At 43.0% G+C, this 26,136-nt stretch overlaps 1 protein-coding gene across 1 annotated transcript in view; it reads right to left on the bottom strand.

Annotated features, from left to right (window-relative positions):
* The window catches only part of LOC115651277 (complement receptor type 2-like), an 87,307-nt gene extending 73,661 nt beyond the window's left edge, over positions 1-13,646 (bottom strand). The window contains exons 1-7 of the mRNA XM_030562216.1: positions 13,558-13,646; positions 9,909-10,072; positions 8,924-9,010; positions 7,432-7,479; positions 6,063-6,119; positions 3,135-3,180; positions 405-499 (exon numbers count right to left, since the gene is read on the bottom strand). Coding sequence (XP_030418076.1) covers positions 405-499; positions 3,135-3,180; positions 6,063-6,119; positions 7,432-7,479; positions 8,924-9,010; positions 9,909-10,072; positions 13,558-13,565 — 505 coding nt within the window. The 5' untranslated portion in view covers positions 13,566-13,646. The remainder of the gene's footprint in view (positions 1-404; positions 500-3,134; positions 3,181-6,062; positions 6,120-7,431; positions 7,480-8,923; positions 9,011-9,908; positions 10,073-13,557) is intronic.
* Between the last annotated feature and the right edge of the window lie 12,490 nt (positions 13,647-26,136).

Raw genomic sequence — 26,136 nt, 5'->3', positions numbered from 1 at the left:
TGTTGCAGTTGCAGAAAAACAGACATGCAGAGTTTTAGTAGATAATCAAATAATATTACATGAAATATTTTTGCATGCAGTGTAGTTGTAGCTCTCTTAGTCCCAGGATATTAGAGAGACAAGGTGGAGGATGTAATATCTTTTATCGGATCAACTTCTGTTGGTGAGAGAGACAAGCTTTCCAGCCACACAGAGCTCACCCACCTTCTCTCTCCAATGAAACGTTTTTGTTCATGACATGGAAGAAAAACAAAGAAGAAATAACCCATAGAAGTAATTTATATTCTCAATTTGTATTTAATATTGTAAACTTCTACCCTACTCTCTGATATTTAATCAGAAAACCACCACACCACCTGCATACTTTTGGGTACAGGAAAATATTTTTCTATAAAAATATATACCTTTGAAGATCAAATTACGTTTTGATTCATTCATATGGAAATCGTGTTCCATGGTAATTTGATGCTTTGAGGAATCCCGATTTACACTGTAAGAACTGAATAGCAAGAAAGGAGACAACATTTACTGATTAAATATGTTCACATACAAACAATTTGAATTTAAAGTAGTTTTTTTTTAAAAGATGAAGCCTTTTTATAAAACTAGAACTGTATAAAGAAAACATTGGAGGCTGAATATTAGGAAAATATTTTGATTGTAAGATGTATTAACCAGTGGAATTCTCTACCAAGCGCAGTGGTAGAAGCATTACAGTTTTGGAATTTTACAGCTAGCAAGGACAAGATACTTAAAACATTGTTTCCTTCTGTAAAATGTTCTCGAAATAAGATTTTGTAAATATGATTTATTTTATATCCCTTGTACTTTTCAAGAACTTAAAAAATTCTCACAAGGATTATGTTTTAACAATACAGAAAAATATTCAGCATCAGGCATTTAATTTTTAGGTGTATATCTGTACCCTTTATCACTATCCTTCACCAAGTGTTGTACAAGTAAATTTCACAAAACAAGCAGTATTTTTGCCATGGGAAGGAGGTCTCTTAATCAGAATGCTATTCCCACACAGAGTCACTTTTGTATAAGTATAATTTATCTTGCAGACTCAACAGCTCAAAAAAAGCAAGAACAAACTAGTATTTAATTTTCTTTGTCTGGTGAGCATATATTTTGCTACCTATATTTTGCCAGCAATATACAAACAAGACTGCAGTAACCACATTTAAGCTGGTTCTCCTTCAATATTGTTCACAGTGAAATTTTAGCACCCATTAGATTTCATAGCATGGAAGAAATTGCACATGACAATATGACGCATGAGAGTCAACGACATTGGATTACTTCTGCTACATAAAAGCGCATTTCTGCTGAGTGAGTGAGTGAGTGAGTGAGTGAGTATCTTCACTGATGAACTGCCAACACTGGATATTTTATTCAAACAACATTGCAAACTGGGCTTCTGAATATAAAGCTAATCTTAAACAAGCGACCTGCTTGATGATCATGACAAAACTGAATAGGATTGCATGAGCATAAACTTCAGTGGGATAAAGTCCAGTAGTCCACACTATTAAATAAGCCTCCTTGAAAACACTCACTAGAATCAAACGTTTAGTGAGAAATGAGAAGGAAAGGGGGAAATTCTAGACGTCAGAATAGATTTCTGAAGAATTTTGTTCTACACGTTTACTAGGGCATTGAGCCAATTATTATTTGTAGGCTGCTGCAGTCTATTAGCTTACTCAGGACTTGGAAATCAATTCTTTTTTTAGAGGCTTATCACTGGCTTTACTTGTATGCATTCCAGGGAGTGTCATATTAGAAATCTCATTCACCATAGAAACAATACCGGGCAGGTGCTTTTTAAAATTCAGTTGTAAACCTGTTTATATGGGAAGGCTAATATGCAAATCTTTTCACAACAGTTAACAAGAGATGGTGTCACCTTGAAAGAGTAACCAAGTTAATCAGTAAAAGGCAGACTTCACACAATCCAACATGTCAATAACAAAATTAATCTTTAATTAAAATAAAAATTAGATTAAAAATAGACTAGATATTAGGTGCAAGTCAAAGGCATCTCAGCATAAATGAACCCCAGGGGAATATTATTCAAGTGAATAGGTTATAAAGTAAAGGAACTATTTAAAAAGCCTTTACACAATATTATCTGGCAGTGATACAAAGAAAGCCTGTACTATGAGAACACAACTTCATGAGCACTTCTACACAAATCCCGCTTTGGGTTTTTAATTTGCCATATTGATGTTTTGCAGGTTTGAAAACTGAGATGCCTCTTAGGAGAAACATTTTTGAAGGTACACACTTTGAGCCTTAGCCATAGCCACTCCACATGCAGAATTCCTGCTGAAATAAACTAGAGCGCGGCTAGGGGGTTGTGTCCCAGTGCGGTGTAACTTAAGGAGCAGACAGGGAAGGGTTAAAGGAAGCAAAAATTTGGAGTAGTAGTTTTGGACCAAACAACAGCAACAAAGAATTTCTAAATCCATCGCGATATTTGTATTTTCATGGTACCTGGAGCAACCCAACACACATCCATGGCTCTGTCTTGTTTGCGTGACCTGCAGTCTTATCTATATCATCTTTTCCTTCTTGTGCATTTAGGACTTATTCATTGATGAAGCACAATGGTCATGTACTGGACCACAGCATCAGCTAGTCCAACAATTTTCAAACTATGGTCCATGGAGCATTTTGCAGGCAGTCCATGGAGAGCTAACCATTACATGATGCTGACTCTCATTCTAGCTTCAAACTGTTAAATCACACTGAAAGACAACTCTGGGACTCCGAGAGAGGGCAGGATCCCAGAGCTTGGGCCCAGTCTAAGCCTGAATTTCTACACATCAATTTTCAGTCCTGCAGCCCTAGCCCTGTGAGCCCATATCAGCTGACGTGGATCAGTCATGGCTGTGTTGTGTTTTTTTTAATTCCAGACCAACTAAACATCATTCCTTCAAAGCTGCATTTTCAGAGCACCACATATGTAACTTTTCTTGACATCCAGGTACATGCAAGAAAAGACAAACCCTGCTGAGAAGGTAGAGTAAATCTCAGAAGGAAATACCTGTTCATGCAGTAATGAAATTCCATGAGGATAAGTTGAAAATTAGTAAAGAATTAAAAAAAAAAATCTTCAGCTATCTTACCATTTTTTCTTTTGGTATTTTCGAATATAAACGATGATGATAACACCTAGAAGAAAAAAAAACCCCAGGAATAAGGCAATGAAGTTACATTTTATTTAACATTTTGGTAAACACAGCTAGCAAACTTCACAGATAAGTAGTATGGAAAAGCCCCTCTTGTATCCCAGATCAAATATCATGAGAAGCCCTTTCTTATCCAGAATATGGTTCTGATGTTGGATCTCCCAGTTTATCACATCTTTAATGTGTCTATACACTGCTGAATGTTTTGATTTCTAACTCATTCAGAATAATCTTCAGTACTCAATCTACTTAACATTCAAGATGTTCAAGCTTTATATCATCTGTTTCCCTTCAAGCATCTCCAAGCTGTTTAAGGAATTTTCTCAGCCAATCATAGGATGTATTCTCATGTCCAAGGTTTAGTCTGGCTTATTTAATTTCTTCCTTGACTGACTAAATATTTTAAAAGAATACATAAAAATTAGAAAATGAATTCATCTGCATGTGTTGGATTCTCTCAATCTTGAACTTGCAAATCAAAACCTCTAATCAGATTGGGCCAGTTAAAACTACATTTAAATTCAGCACAGTTTTCCCTGATTAACAGACAGGGACTGTTGCTTCTTAGAACCATTTGACAGGAATGCAGACTGCACAGTAGTTTGGGTTTGCATATTCTCAGTCCACATGGATCAAGAAAACTGCTAGAAACCTGCTTGTTAACAGCCACCTCTAGCATGGCTGTGCTCCAAGCACACAGGGAATCTACCCACTACTTGACAAAGCTGCTCTATGGCTCCAATTTAGCAAGTCACTTAAACATAAACTTAAAGCACATACTTAATTCTGATTGACTTCAGTGAGATTTATACATACGCTTAAGTGCTTTGATGAATGGGGGCCTATACAGTGAAAAAACTGTTCACAAAGGTTAAGCTACTACAGCCTTTGTGAGTATTCTCTGGGAAAGGGTTGCACATGTGTTCAGAATTTGCTAGCATGATGACTAAACACCCAGGCTCTGGTAAGTGGAGCCCTTTGCACTGCAGACTGACTAACTGAATGGTAGGAACTTCATTTATATAAGTAACAACTTTCTTATTCCCATGATGCTAGACTGTCAAATCCAACCTAGGAAGGGCTTGCTTGGATCTTCTGACAATTTCCCTTCCTGGCTTCTATCCTTTCCATTGTTGGTGAGCACCAGACAAATACTTCCTCCACACTTAGGGCTGTATATTCTCACCCAAGACAGAACTACAGACATGAAACTTTTCTTGAGGGAGCAGGGATGAATGAGATTCTTCACTCCCCTTGTGTTCCCCAATATTGTGCACACAAAATTAAGACAAAAAGAAGTACTTGACTACTTGAGGCACCTTAGAGACTAACAAATTTATTTAAGCCTAAGATTTTGTGGGCTAAAATTAATTCTAATTCAGCAGTTTCTCGCTGGAGTCTGTTTTTGAAGTTTGTTTGTTGTAGTATTGCCACTTTTAGGTCTGTAATGGAGTGACCGGGGAGATTGAAGTATTCTCCGACTGGTTTTTGAATGTTATAATTCTTGACGTCTGATTTGTGTCCGTTTATTCTTTCGCGTGGAGACTGTCCAGTTTGGCCAATGTATATGGCAGAGGAGCATTGCTGGCACATGATGGCATATATCACATTGGTAGATGTGCCGGTGAACAAGTCTCATGTGATTAGGTCCTATGATGTCACTTGAATAGATATGGACAGAGTTGGCAACAGGCTTTGTTGCAAGGATAGGTTCCTGGATTAGTGTTTTTGTTGTGTGGTGTGTAGTTGCTGGTGGGTATTTGCTTCAGGTTGCGGGGCTGTCTGTAAGTGAGGACAGGCCTGTCTCCCAAGATCTGTGAGAGTGAGGGATCATCCTTCTGGGTACTCTTCTGGCTCTGTCAATCTGTTTCTTCACTTCAGCAAGTGGGTATTGTAGTTGTAAGAACGCTTGATAGAGATAAGTGTTTGTCTCTGTCTGAGGGGTTGGAGCAAATGCGGTTGTATCTTAGAGCTTGCTGTAGACAGTGGATCATGTGGTGTGGTGTGGTCTGGACGAAAGCTGGAGGCATGCAGGTAAGTATAGTGGTCAAGTGGCAATACTACAACAAAAAAAACCTTCAGAAACAGACTCCAACGAGAAACTGCTGAATTGGAATTAATTTGCAAACTAGACACCATTAAATTAGGCTTGAATAAAGACTGGGAGTGGATGGGTCATTACACAAAGTAGAACTATTCCCCCTACTGTTACTCACAACTTCTTGTCAATTGCTGGAAATGGGCCATCCTGATTATCACTACAAAAGTTTTTTTTTCCGCCTGATGACAATAGCCCATCTTAAATAATTACACTTGTTATAGTTGATATGGCAACACCCATTTTTTCATGTTCTGTATCTATCTATATCTTCCTACTGTATTTTCCACTGCATGCATCCAATGAAGTGGGTTTTAGCCCACAAAAGCTTATGCTTAAATAAATTTGTTAGTCTCTAAGGTGCCACAAGTACTCCTGTTCTTTTTGCTGATACAGACTAACATGGTTGCTACTCTGAAAATTAAGACAGAATCAACAGCAGGTTTCCCAGTTCAGGAAAATATTATGAATAAAATTACAAGACTACAGACAGAGAAAATAAGTAAGAGCATTAATACAGGCTTCTCTCCAGGGAATGGCAGTACAATCTCAACTATGGGCATATATTTTTCATGGCATCAGAGGGCAAAAAGTTAGTTAGTGGCAGAGAAATTCAAGAATCCTAAATCCAATGACCTTTAGGAGTTAAGTGGGGGGCAGGGATGAGACAGAGGAAGCGCAATAGTAAAATAGCCTGGACTGTGGACCTCAAAACACAGTCATAGCTCTAGTGTATCTAATTATTTTTTCAGTATTAAGTTACTTACTAATGGCGAAGGCAATGGCGATGGCGGGAATGCCAATGCGTGTATCAAAGCCAGGCCCTAAAGAGAACCAAAATATGAGCTAAAATATGAAACCATATTCATGTCAATAACCTACAGGAACTCATCCACAATCTATGCATATGAAGCCACACTTAGTACCCTAGATTATAGCAGATATGAATGAAAAATTAATGGAGTCACATAAAACACCACATTATAAAATGAATAATCACTAGCTATGGAAATCATGATCTGATCCCTCGAGAACCTCACAAAGAAGAAAAGCATATTTTCAAGAGATTGCATACATACGTATCTTGTAATACTGGCAGGAAAACCATTTTAAAAATGGATGAACCAATCTCAGTTTAAAGACTTTCTACAATACAAGCCAAGGGGTGTTAACTATTCTCTTACACATGCTTCTAGGCTCTCATTTTCCAAGCCTGCACTGGCCAGCCATGTGTTTGCCAAAACACTGAGTAAGCAAAGAATCATTACACATGGGCTGTCTAGATGGGGTATCAGAATATCCTGCATGTTGTCATCAGTCAGTGATAGGGTATGTCTACATTACAATTAAACACCGGCAGCTGGCCCATGCCTGCTTGCTTGGACTAAGGGGCTGTTTAATGCTGATGCAGATATTTGGGCTCGGGCCTGCAACCGTCCCACTTCGCAGGGTCCTACAACCCCAGATCAAGCCTGAGCACAAATATACCACAATTAAACAAATCTCATAGCCCGAGCCCCAGGAGCCCAAGTCAGCTGGCACGGGCCAGCCACAGATTTTGAATTGCACTGCAGACATATTCTTAGATGTGAAAAGCATTGGAATCAGTATTTAAAATTATCCAAATAGATTATTTCATATTGTTCATCATAAGTGTAGGTGTAGGACTCAGGTTTACTGAGGGCTTCAGTGTTGGCAGAACACACAGTTTGGGTTCTTTTTTGTTGTTGTATAAATAAAGCTCAATGAAAAACATTTTAAAAACCAGGCAGGAAACTGGCTAATGGGAGAAAAAAAAAGTTAGGGAAAAAAAACCAAACACACACACACACAGAGAAAGAAATCTAGCTGATTTAGAAACAAATTTATTGTTGTGGTCTCCCTAAGTTACTGACTAGAAAGGAAACTTAATTTAATTTATTTATTTTTGGCAGAAATTCAATATAATTCCAATCTCATGCACATGATCAGCAACATTCAGGGGTTCCTTAGTGTAATAGACTTGAAAAACATTTGAAAGTATGTGGCCAGCTCCAGTTCTGAAGATCCCTACAGCCAGGCTTCCCTGCTCACCACACACATTGCGCTACCCAGTCTAAGAGCTCAAGTGTTTTCTCTCTCCCCTCAGTACGTCACCTCCACCTTCAGGCTCAGCAGAGTTGCCAGCAGTGTTCAGCGCAGAACCTGTACAGAAAATAAAGTTTTATAAAATACCTGAGGTGCTCTCTACACAATTGACTATTTTAAATACCAAAAAGCCAGCAGAGATTCCTGGCATGTAAAGACATCAACACGCACAAACAAACAGACTGAAGTGAAGTTTATCTTGCCAAGCACAGGACAAAACATTGAATTTTAAAGAATCAAATCCACAACTGCTCATATTCTCTCCCCAAGATATTTGAAGAAAAGCCCCCAAGCATGCCAGTGAAAGCAGTCAGACTGAATAACTGCTAGAGTCAACCTCCTCCCAGGGTTTTACCCACTTTATTTTCTCTAATATTTCTTTCTGTTGGGTATACCGTCAAGCCTGTAGAAAGCAGAAGATCCACACGCATTAGTTGCATTACCCCATCGTCATTCCAAGAGCTAATTCTCTTGGCTGGAAATTATTTACTCCTGAATTCCCATCCTTGGGATAACCATATGGATTTGGAGGCTAACTGTCTTTGTTACAGGAAAATCTACACCTAAGAAAGATCGTTTGCACCACTGAAATGATCTGTGCTTGGATGCCATAGAGCGATAGATTTTCGCACACCACCCCCTACTGCAGCCAATAGTGTTATTAGTTGTGTTGCAATAGTGCGTGAAGGCTCAAGTCATGACTCAGGACCCCACTGTGCTAAATGCTGTAGAACTACACAACAAAAAGGAGGTCCCTGCCCCCATCCCTCTCATTAGAGATGCCATCAATCAGCCCAGACAATAATATTCCTTACCCATGGTATTGGCCACTTCACTCTCCTTTTGAGAGGAATCAAAGAAATGGTCCATGGTCAGAGCCCGGTGGGAATTCTTAGGAAAGTGGAAGGTGAATAAGGACCCACCAAATAGCCTAACCCACTTAGCCTAACTGAAAGAATTTGCCAAATCTAAACGCTTGGCTACACATTGTGTACAATGAGGCTATTTGTGCATATAAAATCATTCCATGACCCAGTACTGGGTTGCAACCCGCAGTTTGAAAACCACTGCTTTGGGGGACAAACTGTCTCTTTATTATGTTTGTACAGAGCCTAGCACAAGGGGCCCATGATACCCAATTGGGACCTTTATGCAATATTGGAATATAAGTAGCACTATGCTGGTAAATCATTTCTGAAACAACAACTATTTCATATTTTCCAGGTGATGCAGCAAAACTGTAAGAGCATCCCGAGGATGGAGGGATCCCCACCTATTTCTGTGCAGTCAAAACTCAAATATAAAATTACTTCCCATTCCTGTCTATCTAAACCACACATTCCTGAATCAAGCACAAGTCATGGCCCGAGCAAATTTATTCCAGAGAAAATAGAATACTTACGACTACAAAACTCTGCATTGGTTGACTACTCTAAGTTTGCAAGGCAAACAGCAATGTCTGACTTTACAGGGATTTTAACAAAGCCATCACGGCACTTACATATCACTTCTCTGTTGGTAGTGAAGCCTCCTATGAGATTAGTATCATGGACGACATGATGGAGCCTTTGGTTGGGCCCACACTGACCTATCAGAAAAACATAAGAACACACTCTCATTTAACAGGAGAGAGATGTGTTTTAACTAATTTCACACAGCTGCCTTTGTTGAAAAGGATCCTGACATGCCTTAGATGCTACAGGGACCTGCCACAGACCAGGTGAGCCCTGTTGTAGGGGGTTCCTCAGGTTTTCCAGTAGCCTATGAGAATAGACAAGCTTCCCACAGCCAGAGGTTTAAACTAAAGGCGTCTTCACTGTTGTGCTAGGTCAAGTTATCTAAACAGGAATTAGCCGAGCAAGAGCAACCACAGTGCAAAAGTACGGTGGAGGTGCAGAGAGCGACTGGATAAGCAGCACAGAGTAGCTGAGTCCCCATTGCATGACTACTTCCAGTCTAAGCAACTCTCTAGCTCCCAACCACACTCCTAGTGGGCCAGCTAGGGGGCCAACTCGAGCTGGAGAGATCAGGCCCGGCTCTAACTTTTTTGCTGACCCAACCAACCAAAGAAAAAAAAAAAGCGCCGCCCCACTGAAACAAAAACAACCCCCACCAAGCACCACCCTGACAAAACAAAAAAAACCCGGGCGCCGCATCATTATTTTTGCATCTCTGAACAGCAGAATTATAGAAATTAAAATTATTTTTACATTGTACATTTCATTTTTATTCAAGTGGCAATTTGAACCCAATATTCTAGACCGGGGTCAGCAACCTTTCAGAAGTGGTGTGCCGAGTCTTCATTTATTCACTCTAATTTACGGTTTCGAGTGACAGTAATACATTTTAACGTTTTTAGAAGGTCTCTTTCTATAAGTCTTTAATATATAACTAAACTATTGTTGTATGTAAAATAAATAAGGTTCATAACTGTGTCAAGATGGCTTGCACATCAATTGAAATGGAAAAGCAACAAAGACACTCACCAAAACAAAACTCAGGGTCTACTGACCATGTTGAATTTGCAAGACATGTAACTACAGGAGACCTTCCAGGGACCAAAATATATCCTGGGCGACAGGAGTATTTCAGTTCGGTCCCAACAGGATAGGAATTGTTCACTACCCCAGGCAGCTCAGCAAAACTCAATCTTGGAGGAGAATCACAAATGCATAGCAAGAGAGACAGACAAGGAAGGGAAAAAGTTAACTACAGTATGAAAGATACTCAGTAGTCTTTCGTAACAGAATACTCGTTTTTGAGAAGCCGCAAATGATTTTATTGGGGACAATTTGGATGTACTTGTTTTCATTAGAGCCTTGAAGCTAGTTCACTCATGCGATGCACGGAAACTGTATGAGAGGAATGAGGACAAGTGCCAATGAGAAGCAAAGTCAGGAAAGTAACTGAAATACTTCCTGATGTTCTGTACTGTATTTTCTAAGGGGCAACCGATCCTAAATTCTCAATTACTGATGGACAATCTTCACTCGTTTGCTATATTTGCTTTTCCACAAGCTACTCTTAGTTTAAGCTTTTATGAGCTATGTACCCAAAGAATTGGATACTAATACCTTAACCGTATCACTGAATTTATTAATCTTAATTTGGGATACTGTAGATTATGTACTATATGTACCTTATGACTTTCAAACCAAATTTTGTACTTCGGATAATTTAAGCATTATATCCAGATGTACAGATGCTCTTTTCTTACCTTGTGTACTGGATCATTTTAACATTAGTTTTAATGAAGTTTTAAATCCATTTCTGTACAGTCACAAACCAAAGGCTATAATGGGGGAACTTGATTGTTTTATAATCTTAGGAATTGTATATGCCAAACTTTGTGTTACTGAAATTGGTCAGCTACAGCAGCTGCACCTTTACCTGCTGTTCAAAGTGGCTTTTTCTTTCCCCTCAGCCTGCCTCCAACCATGGACAGGAGACACCCCCAACACCAGGCCCTAACCATTAACACTCCCACCAATGGGACAGAGTTTAAATCAATTTTTTTAAAATTAGTGGAGATATCCTATCTCCTAGGACTGGAAGGGACCTTGGAAAGTCATTGAGTCCAGCTCCCTGCCTTCACTAGCAGGACCAAGTACTGATTTTGCCCCAGATCCCTAAGTGGCCCCCTCAAGGATTGAGCGCCTGGGTTTAGCAGGCTAATGCGCAAACCACTGAGCTATCCCTCCCCCCAGGCAGAAGCGCTCCCAGGGGTCCAAGACTCACAGAGGTACGGTGCTAGGGGCCGGTGGGGAAGCAGGTACCTGTCGCTGCCATGGGGTTTGGACCCCCTCGTACTCTCCTGCCCCCCACTGACCAAGCTGGATGTAGCCCAGGCTGAGGGGCTGCATGGGGGCAGGAGCCAGGGCCCCGTGTAATGGGGAGAGCCCAGGGGAGTTGCTGCGGCTCCGGTCCCCACCCAGCCTGGCACTGATGTGGGGGAAGGCAGGGACCTAGGGGATTCTGTTCCCAGGCAGGGGCCACCCTCCTCTCCAACCCACTTACCCCGAGCAGGAGCAGCAGCGTCAGGAGCCCCCCAAGTGCCAAGCTGGCAGCATGGAGCCAAGACCACAGCGGGGCCAGCAGCAGAGTCTCAGGGGCGTGACCACTTGCTCCGGCTCTGCCAGTGCTGTCCGGGCTACAGCTCGGGTGACAGCAAGGAAAGGGGGCAGGAAGCAGGGGCGTGACCAGGACAGTTTGGGCATGAGAAGTGGGGGTGGGGTGTGTGTTCAAAAGGGGTGGGGGTTGTGTCACTGCTTTGCACCCAGGCGCTGTCTGGGAAGGAAGTGGTGGGGTCAGAGAAGGAGAGAAGAGGCTCCACTGGGCCCTGGTTATTAGTTCGTCCCAGGGATCAGCATCAAGCCTGTGTCCCAGGAGGCAGGGGGGGACCTGCCCAGGCACACACACAGAGGGGGCCGGATTGCCCCACCGCATGCATATCTTTGTGGGTGCAGTCATGGGGCACATTACATGGAACCACTCACCAGAACTACCCCTCATTTGCTTTTGTTCATTAGGGTGTAAAATGGAAACATTTAAAGCCCTCCCTCGGTTTCCCTTCCAGTCTGCATCCCTGAGTGCAACAGCAATCCCCGGCCCTTTTGCCAGGAGCGGGCTTTCTATAGTGACCAAAGCTGTTTATTTCAAAAGATATAAAATCCATTGTTTGTACTAACCTAACTCTGTTCATTTTTTTTCCCCTTTGGTGAACAAGCTTTATGCCGATGTTATTACATTAGGCCAAAAGAGTCTCAGATGGGGGCTTAGACAGGGGCTGTGTTATTTAGAAATTTTTATTTTTAAATGACTGCCTCTTTCTTTGAGGGAAATTCAACCATCAGACATGGCTGGTATTTAATCTGAATATTGATGCATTTCCCGCACAGTCTCAGTGTTGAGAGGGGTGCGGGGAAGGAAGAGGAAACAGTCCCATAATGCAGAGACCTGGTCCATTCCACACTGCTGTATTTAGTTTCTGGTCCAACATAGGAGGATACATGTTCTGACATTCTAGCAAGAGTCACTGAGAGCCACTCAGAGCCAGGAGGTTGCTAAACTAATACTTAGGAATCTGCATCTTTAGAGACAGGACATACTTAACCCACTTACACTTTGGAGAGCCCATGTACTATCAGTTAGGCTACCTTGCAGATTGCTGCTGGGATCCCATTCCTATATTCTACAGGACGCTCATAGCAACCCCTACATTGAGCTGCCTACCACTTCCCTTTACAAAAGAGTTCCCTCCCCCCCCCCTTTTTTTTTTTTTTTTTAAAGGAAAGCGCTCTAACAGTTCCATGGTTTGCAGCAGGGATGTGAAAGGCTCAACGTGGTGCCTCTTCCTACCACCGTGAGTTACAAACTGCCAAAATCTGTCATTTCCCTTCAGTTTTACTCATCAAAACTTCCTAGAGGGACTTCTAAAACCCCTGAACATGCTGTTCTCCCTGAGCATTCTCTGCAAGGTGTTGCCATGCGCAACTCAGAACTATGTATCTCTGTCCCTCACATCAAAATATCCTATGGCCTAGGAGAAGGTGCACCATGTTGGGAACCAGGAGATGATGAGTTCAACTCATTATTTCTACTGACTGGTGTTAACAACCCTGTGCCCTTCAAAACTGAAGTTATCACTGAGCAACCCATCCTCCCTGAATGAAAGCTACACAAGCTAGGAAGAGAACCCAGATCTCTAATATGGCAGCCCCAAGTCTCATCCACTTAGCCTAACTGAAATAATTTGCTGAATTTAAACACTTGGCTACGCGATGTGTACAATGGATTATATATGCATAAATAGCTTCATTTTAAAAAAGCCCAGAAGTTACATAAAACCCATAGCAGAAACAAGTTATTAAAATTGTAAAGCATTCAGAAGTTAGGAAATCACAGAATTAAGGTTACCCATGAGATCTAAATTTTTCCTCCTTGTGTGTACATGAAGCGACAACCACTTTTTAAGGATTACATTTCCAACAGCAACCAGGGTTCCCACAAGTTGTAACTTTAGATGATTAATGCCTAACTCAATTTCCTCATGTTTATGGGTTTGCCTAGCAATCAAAATATGTTTTTTCTGTTGGAAGAAAGTAGAACAAGAGGAAGATAAAAACAGTCAGTCACCTTTGCATTCAGGGGCAGACCCATTCCAGACTCCACTGATGTTATCTTTAGCTGTACAGTGAATGGATGCCTCTCCAGTGAGTGAGTAATTATGGTCACATTTGTAAGTTACCAATGAGTTATAGACAAAGATTTCCACGTTGCTGCCATTATGCATCCCTTTGGCAATATTAGGAGGAGGAGAACAAGTAATCGCTGAAGGAAAAGAGAATGGCATCAGGAATATGAATGCACATTTCAGTTAGAGGTGAACTGTAAAGATTAAGTAAACCTTTACAATTCCTCCCAAAAAGAGGGAAAATATTCAACTATTTGAGAGTGTAATTAGTACTGTCCTTAACAAAACGTGAGGCATTACCTTCCTTAGATTTACAAAGTTTTCTCCACTTCCAACATCCATTCATCTGGAAGATTTTGGCTCCATGAAACAAATCCCAGATAACAGCTTATCAGTCCACATCCTTCCCCCACATTATATATAAGGAGCTAGGACTCTTTGATTGACATCCTTGAAAGACAATAGTTGTGCTTCTACAACTTTCCAGCAACTAGACGCTTCAATTAGAACTTTCCTTCTACATGCAGCTGGTTCTAGACCAGATTGACAGATCTGGTTGACAGATCCACCCCAGGCAGTGTCCACAAGGACAAAAAAGTAAAAGCAAATAAATTGGAAAGAAGTTTTAATACTGGATTTCACTCCAAAATAGCCTCAGATTTTGAGTATGGAGTCCAGGGCTGGTTGGTCGGTTGGCTGGTTTTGAGGGGAAGGGAGGAGAATAGTTAACAGGGAGGAATTACACAAAATAAAAAAAAGTTGGATGAAAAGGTTCAAAAGCAGCAGAGATTATTTGGCGAGGAATGAGAAACTAATCGAACCCCACCATCCCCGTGTTCAGGGTTCAATTGTGTCTATACACCAGACACCAAGCCCAAGGGGAATGCTCTGTAGGGATAGAGAGGGTTGTGAGGTTTTTTTGTTTGTTTAAGGTGTGGCTTCTACAGAAGGCACCAGCAACACAACAGATCCTCCTACACTTTCATCATGTCTTCCTGCTCTCAAAAATATCTATATTATCAATGTAATCTAAATTAAGTGAATATAAAATACACATGAAAGCTCTGTAACAGTTACTCTGCAACAGCTCCAATCATAAATTCTTCTTAAAATCGTAAAAATAACCTGACCTTCACAAGTTGGAAGTTGACGCCATTCAACTTGATCTCCCTTCAACAGACATTGGATGAAAGTCCGCCCATGTAATCTGAACCTAAAGAAAACAGAAAAAATTACTTACCTAACTCTCTAATTATTACTGTAATAGTCTAGAATTTTGGAAAAGGGGATCTTTCTGCCAGTAAGTGACCCTGTACGGTCATTCCTAATTTAAAGTACGAACCTGACCCCTAGGACCAAAGAATGTTGATAGTTAAAATCAATGTAGAACAAGCAAATGGGTGGGTATAAGATTGCAGAGACCATGTTAGCAGGTGAATCCTTCCCCTTAAAGTCTACACTAGCTAGATGCTTGGGAATTTCTGGGCAAAATCTTTGTTAAACCTTAGCAAAGGGAAACAAGTAAGTCCCTCATTTCTACATTTTTGAATGCTTCTTATTTCTTACATCTCCAGAAGGTGGAAGAAGTCCCTAAATAAGATCCAGAATTTGAAAAACACTAAGGAAATTGGTAATTTTCCAGACTGTTAATCTTCTCAAAGTGTTCGCATGTCAAAGATGTTTGGATTTTCAGAGTAGGAGGTTGCGTCACACCTCCCTTGTGGGGAGCAAAGTACTAAAAGGAGTATCTCTGTCACTCTGGAAGTCAGTAGCTCAGCCTTCTGAGTTCCATCATCCTTCTTCCTATTTTAACTCTGCTCTTCTACCAAAGAGTTGGCAACAGTCCACATCCAAGACACACTTAGCTAGACCGCTAGCTAATTCTTACAGAGGAAGTACTGCATACTGGCAATGCAGTCACTTAGCCTTCACTACTTCCTTTAACACCACAGGCTAAAGGTTGTGGCCTTATTTAGAGAATCAGATGAGAGGTGCACCTAGTAAGGCTGGTTTCTTCAGGTTCTTTCAATAGTCTGCTGAAACAGCAGGGATCAAAAGGATAGACATGAACATCATTTGTGACCAGGTGGCTACTACTTTTCTTCCAACTTAAAACATTACACCCAAAGGCCACTTGTGCTGACAGCAACAACAGGGAGAGAAGACATCTGCCCCAGGTCTGTCTCGCTGCTGCCACTCTTTCAAAACCCGAACATCTCAATGTCCAAACATCATCAGCCCATTTAAACCCAAAGCTTTCATTGGCAGACACAATTCCAAGGTGTGCAACTCCTGTACACTTCTGCAGAAGAAAATGTGAAGAATCACAACAATAGCTTGGACATTCTTGTGGGTGCAACTCAGGTGCAGTATTGGCGAGAGGAAAAACCACTAGACTGGAACTCAGGAAACTTGGATTCCATTCTCATTTCTGCCTCTGGCCTGTGGGTGGCCGTGGGAAGTCACTTCCCCTGTGCGCTTCAGATTCCCTACCTGTAAAATGGGGTAAACAATACTGCTGCCCTTTGTAAAGCAATTTGATATTTTAAAAATCTCTGATGACAGAGATTTCACAACTTCCCTAGACAATTTATTCCATAACCAGCCCCTCCCAATCATTATGATCCTAACACAGGAAATCTAACTCTGTACATACCACTGAAATGGGTGATGCAGTGAAAAACAAAATGATACATGAATTAAAACGAAGACATCCATGCTCATGCCATGTGCTTCCCTGTTCAATTACTCTGATGTCCAGAAAGTAACTGCATAATCCAATGAAACTACAACCCAATCACATATTATGGTAGTTTTTTCCCCCAAGAGCAGCTTGAACAAACTGAATCACACCCCATGACACCATAGCTGCACCTGCTTCCTCCCAACTTAATCTTTCAGCTGGAGGACTGAGGGATCATGATCTACACCTGGCCAAATTCAGCTTGAAGGTTATACTTTTTTAATAGGGCCCTGAAGCCAGGACAGCTGATCTGCAGCACCTGCTCAGATTAGGTTTTTAAATTAGATTGGAATTTCTATTATTAATTTTCCACTGTTCACCAGTAGTTTTACATCAAACTAAGCTCTGTGAATGAATCAGCGCCAATTGCCCAACACTCACCCTTCATCACAAATGATGTCTGCACTTGCACCATACTGGTCATTTGTTAAAACAACAGCTCTGCCATGCTCTGGTCCTTTTGGAACACCACAAGATTTCCCTAGCACAGAACAAGATCAGTGTTAGCGTGTTATGCAACAAACTCTAACAGACTTACAAGAGACAATGGCCGGGGTGGCAAAACTGTGGCTCTTTTACAGTTGAAGTGCAGTTCATGGAGCCCTCCTACCAGACTCTTGGGACCTCTACCTTGGAGCAGGGTGGTGGGCTGGGAGCTTATGCCCAGCATGGAGGCGGGTCTCAGGGCTTCAGCAGGAGCAGGGCTGAAGCCCTGAGCCCCAGCAGGTGCCTCCTGCTTCAACTCTTGAAATTCTGAAGATTGTTGTATGCGGCTCAAAGGGTCAGTAAGTTTGGCCACCCTGGACTCTGGCAGTGGTAGACCAGCAGTCCAGTTAGTTCACTCTCCTACTTAACTGTGGATATTCTTACTGTCCACATTAAGTGTTTAATTCTATCAGTTTGTTAACTTCAATGGCAGAGACTCCTCCTACCTGGTACAGGGAGTTACTTGTGATGTTTTCTCTGATGCCAGACACTTATTACCATAAAGAACACACTATCAGAAATTCACCATGTCCACATGCCAAACAGAAGAGACATGCTGCATTCAGGGCGCCACAGCAAATACCACTAATAAGTATATTGGGAAAACATCTCCGTCCTTGATGTGGACAAGGATTTTTTTCACATAAAAATATGCAGCCTATTATATACATCAAGTATTTTCCTAAGCAGGCATATCAGACTACTTAAGTCTAAGACTGCACAAGAAATTCACATCAGTTTTAAGATATATTCTGTTTGACAAACGCAGACTATAACACATACATAAAAGGAACTGCTGTTAAGGGTGATCACTCAGTTGGCTCCTTCCTCTCACCCTGTATTAACATAGGTTTTTGCATGTAATACAACAGATATCAATATAGACTAAATATAAGTAGCTTTGCCAAGACTTATAGTATTCTTCACAACGCAGGCCATTCGTCAATTAAGTTTTGTTATGTATTTTGATATTTGAACAACTTTGCCATAATATAGTTATTAAATATTTCATTTTTTTTTAATACACTGATTCAGTTTGGTTGAACTGTATGCTGAATGAGTGGTCTCTGAGGCTAGAATTTTGAAATGTGTGAATTTTAACAACAAAAATATTACTATTATTCTTCTTCACATATAGCTTCCAGGGATACTGTGCTCACCATTTTTAAATGGATATTTACCACAGTACAATATTAACCGTATTGCATTATTTATGATTTCCTATTGCTGCTGGGATGAACAACCAACACAACAAAAAGCTTAACTACTGCAAGTGCTGTCTAACGTTCAATAGTACTCATTTTGCTTTCTCTCTCCCCATTTAAAGCGTAATTGAAAATTTACGTCAAAACCTGAAAAAAAGGTTTTTTAAACTAACATTGACAAGCCGCTGCTGAAATGAGAACCAGCTGCTTAACAGAAAACACTCATCTGTTCACAGAGGGCCACTTGCTCAATAGAGAGAGAAAAGTGACAAAAAAAGACACTCACCTCTACAGAACTCAGGGGCTTCTGACCATGTTAAATTCTCCAGACAAGTAATGACAGGTCTCAGTTCGGTGCTCTCATATCCTGGACGACAGACATAATTCATAGTGCTCCCAGGAGGACAGTAATTCTTCGCCTCATCTTCCTTCCTTAAGGCAGCAGATTTTAACCTTGGTGCGGCACCACAGCTAGCTAACAAGAGAAGAAAAAGACACAGGATCTGAAAGATTTAGCTATTAAGTAAGTTAAAAGTACAATTTTATGCCTTTCTATTTATATATTCACACACACACACACACACACACACACACACACACACACACACTTTTAAAAAACAAAAAAAACACTAAGTGCACACAGCTCTGTAACATAAGTGAAGGGAACCTAACATGTACCCTGCCCCAAAAGTTTATGATTTAGAGGCAGCAGCAGCTATTACAGTACAGGCACAAAACAGCATAAGAGCATTAGAGCAGGACACTTTGCAAAATATGTAGGGGAAGGGAGATTTTTTTCAAATTATTTTTAAGGAGAAAAAGCAAAGAGCTTGGACAAAGCTAACTGGGAGCTGCTCCAAGCAGTGGGTGATATGAACTAAGTAAAAAAAAGGAAAAGGAAGGAGCTGAGAGAGAGAAAGGCATTAGTAGATTGAGGCTTATAGAAAGAGAAATACAGATTTCCCCCCTGCTCCTCATCTCCAATTCTAACTGAACATTCTGTTTACAACCACTGCACAGTTGTCATCTTCAACTCTAACCTTGTGACCCTTTCCAGTCTGTTTCCATCCTCTCCACTTTATTGAAGTCTCACACAATTCCCAGGGCCTCTACCCCACCCCATTCTCCTGGACCTTTTAGTGCCTTGGACACCATCAAGCATTCCTGTTTCTTTTAATCCGATCATCTACTGGCTATCGCCACTCCAGCCTCTCACGGTTTTTCTCCTGACTCTTCCATCTCATACTTTCAAGTCTAGTTTGGTGGATCCTCCAACTCCCTCACACCCTGGCCCGAGCAGTGAGAATCTCCCAGGATTCTCTCCTTGGCCCACCCTCTTTTCCTTGTGCACCCATCTTTGCGATCCTATCTGCTCTCACAGCTCTGAACGCAATCGTTATATTGACAATTCAGAAAACTCCTGTTTGGATTCCCTGCCAGTAGCTTAAACTGCACATGGCAAACACAGAGCTTGTGGTTCCCTCGCAAATCTTTCCTTCTCCACATCTTCAGTCGCCACTGATTGCACAAAATCCTCTTCCTCTCAGCTGCTCATGCCTGGTAGGGGATTGGGGCGCGGGCTTACCTGAGGTGGCTCCGTGTCAGCAGTGCCACAGGGGTGCTAAGGCAGGCTTCCTGCCTCTCCTGGCACTGCGGATCATGTTGCATCACGGAAGCAGCCAGCAGCAGGTCCAGCTCCTAGGCAGAGGCACGCAAATGGCTCCGTGCGACTCTCTCTCACAGGCACTGCGCCCCTAGCTCCCATTGGCCAGGACATTTATACAATTTTGTAATATAAGTGGTACTATGCAGGTAAATCATTTTCAAAACAGCCTTATTTCACATTTGCCTGGTGATGTAGCAAAATTGTATGAGCATCCTGAGGATGAAAGCATCCCCATCTATTTCTGGGCAGTCAAAACTCAAATAGAAAATTACTTCCCATTCCTGTCCATCTAAACTGCACATTCCTGAATCAAGCACAAGTTGTCTCACTGATGGATGTTCACAGATTGCTTTGTAACAAGATTCTTGAATAAGCAGGTTAATTGTATATTGTCACTGATCCAGCAAGGAAATTGAAACTAGTTATTACAACTAATTTTGAGTAGACCTATTCAGTGGGGGAAAGTCTGACATTTTCATCAGTGAAGGGTGGCCCCAGCAAATTCGTTCCAGAGAAAATAAAATACTTACCATTACAAAACTCTCCAATGGTTGACCACTCTGAGGTTGAAAGGCAAACGACAGTGTCTGACTTTCCAGGGATTTTAACAAAGCCATCATGGCATTTGTATGTCACTTCCGTTCTGATAGGGAAGCTCTCTCTGCCATTAGTATCACGGGGTACAGCACGACTGAGTGTTGGTGGGGCCCCACACTGACCTACCAGAAAAACATAAGAACACACTCATTTAACAGGAGAGAGATTTATTTTAAATAATTTCACACAGCCGCCTTAGTTGAAAAGGACCCTGACATGCCTTAGATGCTACAGGGACCTGCCACAGGCAGGTGAGCCCCATTGTGAGGAGTTTCTCGGGTTTTCCAGTAGCCTATGAGAACAAACAAGCTTCCCACAGCAAGGGGTTGAAACTAAAGGCATCTTCACTGCTGTGCTAGGTCAAGTTATCTAAACAGGAATTAGCCTAGGGAGAGCAACCACGCTGCAAAAGAAAGATGGAGATGCAGAGAGCGACTGGATTAGCAGCACAGAGCAGCTGAGTCCCCACTGCATGCCAAACTCCAGCCTAAGCAACCCTCCAGCTCCCAGCCACACTCCAAGTGAGCCAGGTAGTGGCCAACTCGAGCCTGAGAGATTCATCCCTTAACACCCGCCCCGACGGGCCGAGCCCGCTGCCCGCCCGCCCGCTCACACCTGTCACTCGGCCCGGGCTGCCCCGCGGCCGCTCGCTCCCCAGGGCCCGGAGCCCTTGCGCCCGCAGCCAGTGGGGCGGTGCCGCTCGGGCGGGGCTCGCCGCCCCCCGCTCCACCCCCCGCGCAGCCAGTGCGGGGCAGCAGCAGGTCCCCGCTCGCCGGCCCAGCACAGACCGGGGCAGCGCCCGCTGCTGGGGCCGCCGCGACTCACCGCGAGCCCCGGGCAGGGGCAGCAGCAGCAGCAGCAGCGCCAGGAGCCCCCGGGCGCCAGGCCGGCAGCGCGGAGCCGAGACCATAGCGGGGACGGAGCCTCTGGGGCGCCACCGCTCGCTCCAGCGCCGTCGGGGCCGGAGCTCGGGGACAGCTGGGGATGGGGGCGGGAGCAGGGGCGTGACCATGAGAGGATTGGGCGGGGCCTTAGAACTGGGGGGGCGTGGCACTTTCAAAAGGGGCGGGGCTTGTGCCTCTGCTTTGCAGCCCGGAGCTGTCAGAGGAGCAAGTGCTGGGGTGGGGAGAAGAGGCTGCCCTGGGCCCTGAGTTATTGGTTCGCCCCAGGGATCATAATCGAGCCTGTGTCCCAGGAGGCCGGGGGTCCTGCCCAGGCACATACATGGAAGGGGCTGGCTCACCTCCACTGCACGTGTGTCTTTGTGGGTGCAGCCGTGGGCACATTACAGGGAGGGGCAGCTGCTCATGGAACCACCCACCAGATCTACCCCTCCTTTGCTTTTGTTCATTAGGGTGAAAACTGAAACATTTAAAGCCCTCCAGGGGTTTCCCTTCCAATCTGTATCTCTGTGTGCAACAGCCTTCCCCGGGGCTGCTACCAGGAGTGGGCTTCCGGCACTGGCCCGAGCTGTTTCTTTCTAAAAATATAAAACCTACTGTTTGTACTAATCTAACTCTGTTCACTTTCCCCCCCCTTTTGTTATCCCAAGAGGAGTCTCTGACACACTTCATACCAAACACACTGCTTCAGGTAGAATAAACAGACATTTATTAACTATAAAGATAGATTTTAAATTATTATAAGTCAAAGCATAAGAAGTCAGATTTGGTCCAATGAAATAAAAGCAGGATGCATTCTAAGATGATCTTTAAATCCCCTTACAAACTTAGATGCTTCTCACAACAGGCTGTCTGGTTGCTCTTCAGCCAAGCTCTCCCCTTTGATCTGTGCTTCCGTCATTTTGTATGGTGTCTGCAGGTGTAGGTGGAAGATAGAAAGAGAGCATGGTAAATGTCTCCCCCTTTTATCATGTTCTTTCTTCCCTCTTGACTTCCCCCACCCCTTCAGAGTCAGGTGAGCATTACCTCATCACAGTTCCAAACTGACCAAAGGAAGGGGGGGGGTGACTCCCTCGGGAATCTAACTAATTCTTTTGTTTCTGCCTATGCCAGCGTCTTTTGTTCCTGTGAGGCTGGGCTGGGTTTATCCCAGACCTGGCCTGATGAGGTGTGAACTCCCTCTCTGCTCTTGAGAGTCTTTGTCTGGGCTTGCTTTAAGCCATTAGGATACATTTTCAGCCTCATAACTATATAGATAGAATTATAACCCATAACATAGCTATTACATCACTATAACAACAATGCTCGGTACATCCTGAGCCTTCCGAAGACATCCAACATGACAAACTTTGCATTGGATACCACACAATCATTTGACAGGGGAGTACTGGATGTTCTCCCAAGGTACAGAGCATGCCCCCCACCCCACAAAATGATCTGGAGAGTCCAGAGATAGTTTTATTGTCCCTTTAAGGAAACAATACACAACAACTTGCTATCTCAAATTGAGGTACCCAGACAATGTAACTTAATTAGACTGGATTAGTTTCAATTAAATAATAAAAACAGGTTTATTTAAACTTCAAGGAAATAGATTTTAAGGAAGTACAAGTAATGATACATGAAAGTTAGAAATGGTTACATGAAAAATAAAGATTAAAAAGCTTTCTGGTGCTAAACTTAAACTATACTTGATTCAAAAGTGAAGTCCTTACCCCATTCTGTCAGCATTACAGACTGAACTTTTCAGGTCAGAACACCTCCCTGAAGTCCAGCAGCTGTTTCTTCTGGTCTTCTCAGGTATAAAAAGGGAGATGGACAGGGAGAGATTAGTGGCTCTGGATGTTTGCCCTTCACTTTTACATTTCATTTCCCCCTTGGAAATGCAAGTCCTTGAGAGCATTTTTGAGTACAAATTCCTTCCGTGAGATAGCCAGGCAACAAAATTCATAACTTTACATATAATGCCACACACATCTTACTGTGATATTGATCAGTGAATTATGAGTTTTCAAATGATACCTTACAAGGCATCCTTTGCGCAAAGATTATTACAATAGCATGTAGGGGGTGAATACAAGGTGCTTTTGGTCACACATGTGCATTAGCCTCTACGCATTAATAATTACCTGGCCCCCAGTGCCCAGCTATGCCTCCTTCATGCTCTTTGACTCCATGCGCTGACTCACCAAACAGCTGAATGATGGGATGTGAGCAGAGGAATCATGGGACTTTGCCACTGTTAACTCAAGACTCAGAATGCCAGCGGTTTCTGGAGAGCATCCCTCAACATGCCATGAGAAGAATCCCAAAATACATAGAGCCTAGCAGAGGACCAAAGCTCCATAGGATGCCTTCCCAGAATGCAGAGCACTTATTTCTACTAGTTAGTGTGATTCGTATGCACGAATTCAGAGGGAAGTAGCTAAAAAAAAAACTGTGAGGACGCACTTATTTCAAAATAGTTATTCCACAACAACATACCCAATTTAATCCACAAAATTCCCACTATGTGGGCATACCCTAAGACCCCCTTCCTCTAATCTGTTCTATGCCAGCAAAGTCTTGCGTCTTTGCAGACCAGCAGCAGATTTAAATGGGGCTTCATACTGATGCAGGGCTCTGCTCACATGCAGAAGTGGGGCCTACGTTTTTAGTTAAAATATAAAAGAAATGAAGCTAGCACTCTAGAACTCATCTGTTTGTGGAATTATGTGGTCACATCACTGCAATGACCTCACCGCTAATGATGACTATGTGGAATTGAGGATGTGGACTGGTGACATTTTCTCCTTCACAAGCTATTTTATTTCTAAGTCACTGGACGAGCAGGAAGTGACTCTCATTGAGGTTGCCTAGCACCACCCATTATTTATAAAACATGTGTGTGACCTCTCCTGAGACATTTCCACATGGCTATTGTTTGCTGTAGACCTTGGAAATTGGTCAAGAAGAAAGCCCTCGGGTTAGAGATGTGCCTTTTCTTGGCCTCATAAAATTCCATTCAGGTTTGGCTGAGTTATCAACTACTGAAAATGTCAGTGAAACATGCCCAGGAAAACATTTAACCTGCCACAATAATGGAACAGGGCTATTATGAGACTCAGCCCATGCATTGGGAATGACTGGGAGCTGTCACAGGGCAGGGAAGGAAAGAAGCAGGCTGAGCTTCATTCAATCACACTCTCAAAGTCAGTACATGACCACCACCCCCTCCTCTCCCAGTACATCCCTCAAGCTGGGGGAACTAACCCAGGCAGGCACAGCCCCATTCCATGGGGGAGGCGATGGTGGCAAGAGGCAGAGTTGGGCTGAGCTCCAGCCAAATCAGCATACAAACCCAGTGGCCGATGAGCTAATAGAGTGAGTTCTGTAGATGAAGTGGTAGCTGTCTGTGGTAGTGTGTGCAGGGGAGGGGTTTCCAGTTGTACATAACAGGATTAATGAGCTGTTTAAAAAATACTAGGAAATTGTATTCAGTAAAAATTGATTTAAGTTGTAAAGTCAAGCACCAAGGAGTTAAATTCAGCATCTCTTAAGGTTGCTCATGCATAACACCAGACTAGAAGCTGCATTTAAACAGCACCTAGGACACTGAGGTCCTGCTCCATGACTAAGGCTCAGGGGCTCTCTACTAATACAAATAAAGAATGCAACGAATCTGTGGTAGATCCAAAAGCAGAGCTGAAAACAGAACCCACAACTTCTGACTCTTATGCTGGTGCTTTAACCATGTAACCACCTTCCTCCCTCACATCCACTCATTTCATCCTCTGCGGGTCCTGGATGTGAAGGTCTTATCTGCAATGGCAAGTTGTCAAGTTTAAAACAAGTTTAACTACCTCAAAGGAGTAATATCTTAATCACAAGGAACTGTGATTCAAAACCTCTATGCACTCACTGCCTATCCCTTCTTACATTTTCCATTATGGCCTTTCAGTTAAAAATATCTTTTAAATATCTGGTAGCTTTGGAAATATGTATCATAATAGCCTGTTTACTGACCTCTTGTCCACAATAGAGTGCCTGTATTTTCCCTATTTAGAAAAAATAGCATTGTTTTCACAGTGCCAACCTTCTTAACATTCCTTTTCACAGCTTCCTAGCGAAAACCAAAGCAAGAGGGAAATTAATCTCAGTTTACTGAACACCGCCCTCCCACCCCTTAGCTGAGGTGTAGTGCACAAGAACAGTAAGGTTTTTAAATTGAATACACATTATATGAGGGGGGCACTAGGGGAGCTAGGATGGGGGACTGCGATGGGGGAACATGTAGATTCTCTCACCTCTGCCCGCAGATTGATCCAGAGGAGAAGATGCAGTTCCAGCAGGGGTTTCTTGCTTCTTTTAGCTCAGGTCTACAGTACAAAATGTACATGGCTAAAACTGCATCACTCTGCAGTGTGAAAATCCACATCCCTGAGCAACACAGTCATAGCAACCTAATCTTTCACATAGACCAGAAGTGGGCAAACTACAGCTGAGGGCCACATCCGGCCCTCCAGATGTTTTAATCCAGCCCTTGAGCTCCTGCTGGGAAGTGGGGTCTGGGTCTTGCCCTGCTCCAGTGCTTCAGCTGGGGAGTGGGGTTGGGGTGCATGGCTCCCAGAAGCAACAGCACATCTCTCCTCTGGCTCCTACAAGTAGGGGCAGCCAGGGGGCTCTACATGCTGCCCCCACAACAAGTGCTGCATCCTGCAGCTCCCACTGGCAAGGAACCATGGCCAAAGGGAGCTGCAGGGGCAGCACCAGCAGACAGGGCAGCGTGCAGAACCGCCTGGATGTGCCTTCACATAGGAGCCAGAGAGGGGACATGCCACTGTTTCTGGGAGCTGCTAGAGGTAAGTGTCACCCGGAGCCTGCTACCTTGACTCCCTCCCATGCCCCAAAACCCTGCCCCAGCCCTGATCCCCCTCCTGCCC

The sequence above is a fragment of the Gopherus evgoodei genome, chromosome 4, assembly GCF_007399415.2.
Source record: "Gopherus evgoodei ecotype Sinaloan lineage chromosome 4, rGopEvg1_v1.p, whole genome shotgun sequence".
NCBI classification, from domain to species: domain Eukaryota; kingdom Metazoa; phylum Chordata; order Testudines; family Testudinidae; genus Gopherus; species Gopherus evgoodei.
The sequence above is the reverse complement of the archived record's forward strand: the minus strand, read 5'-3'. Positions and strand labels throughout refer to the sequence as shown.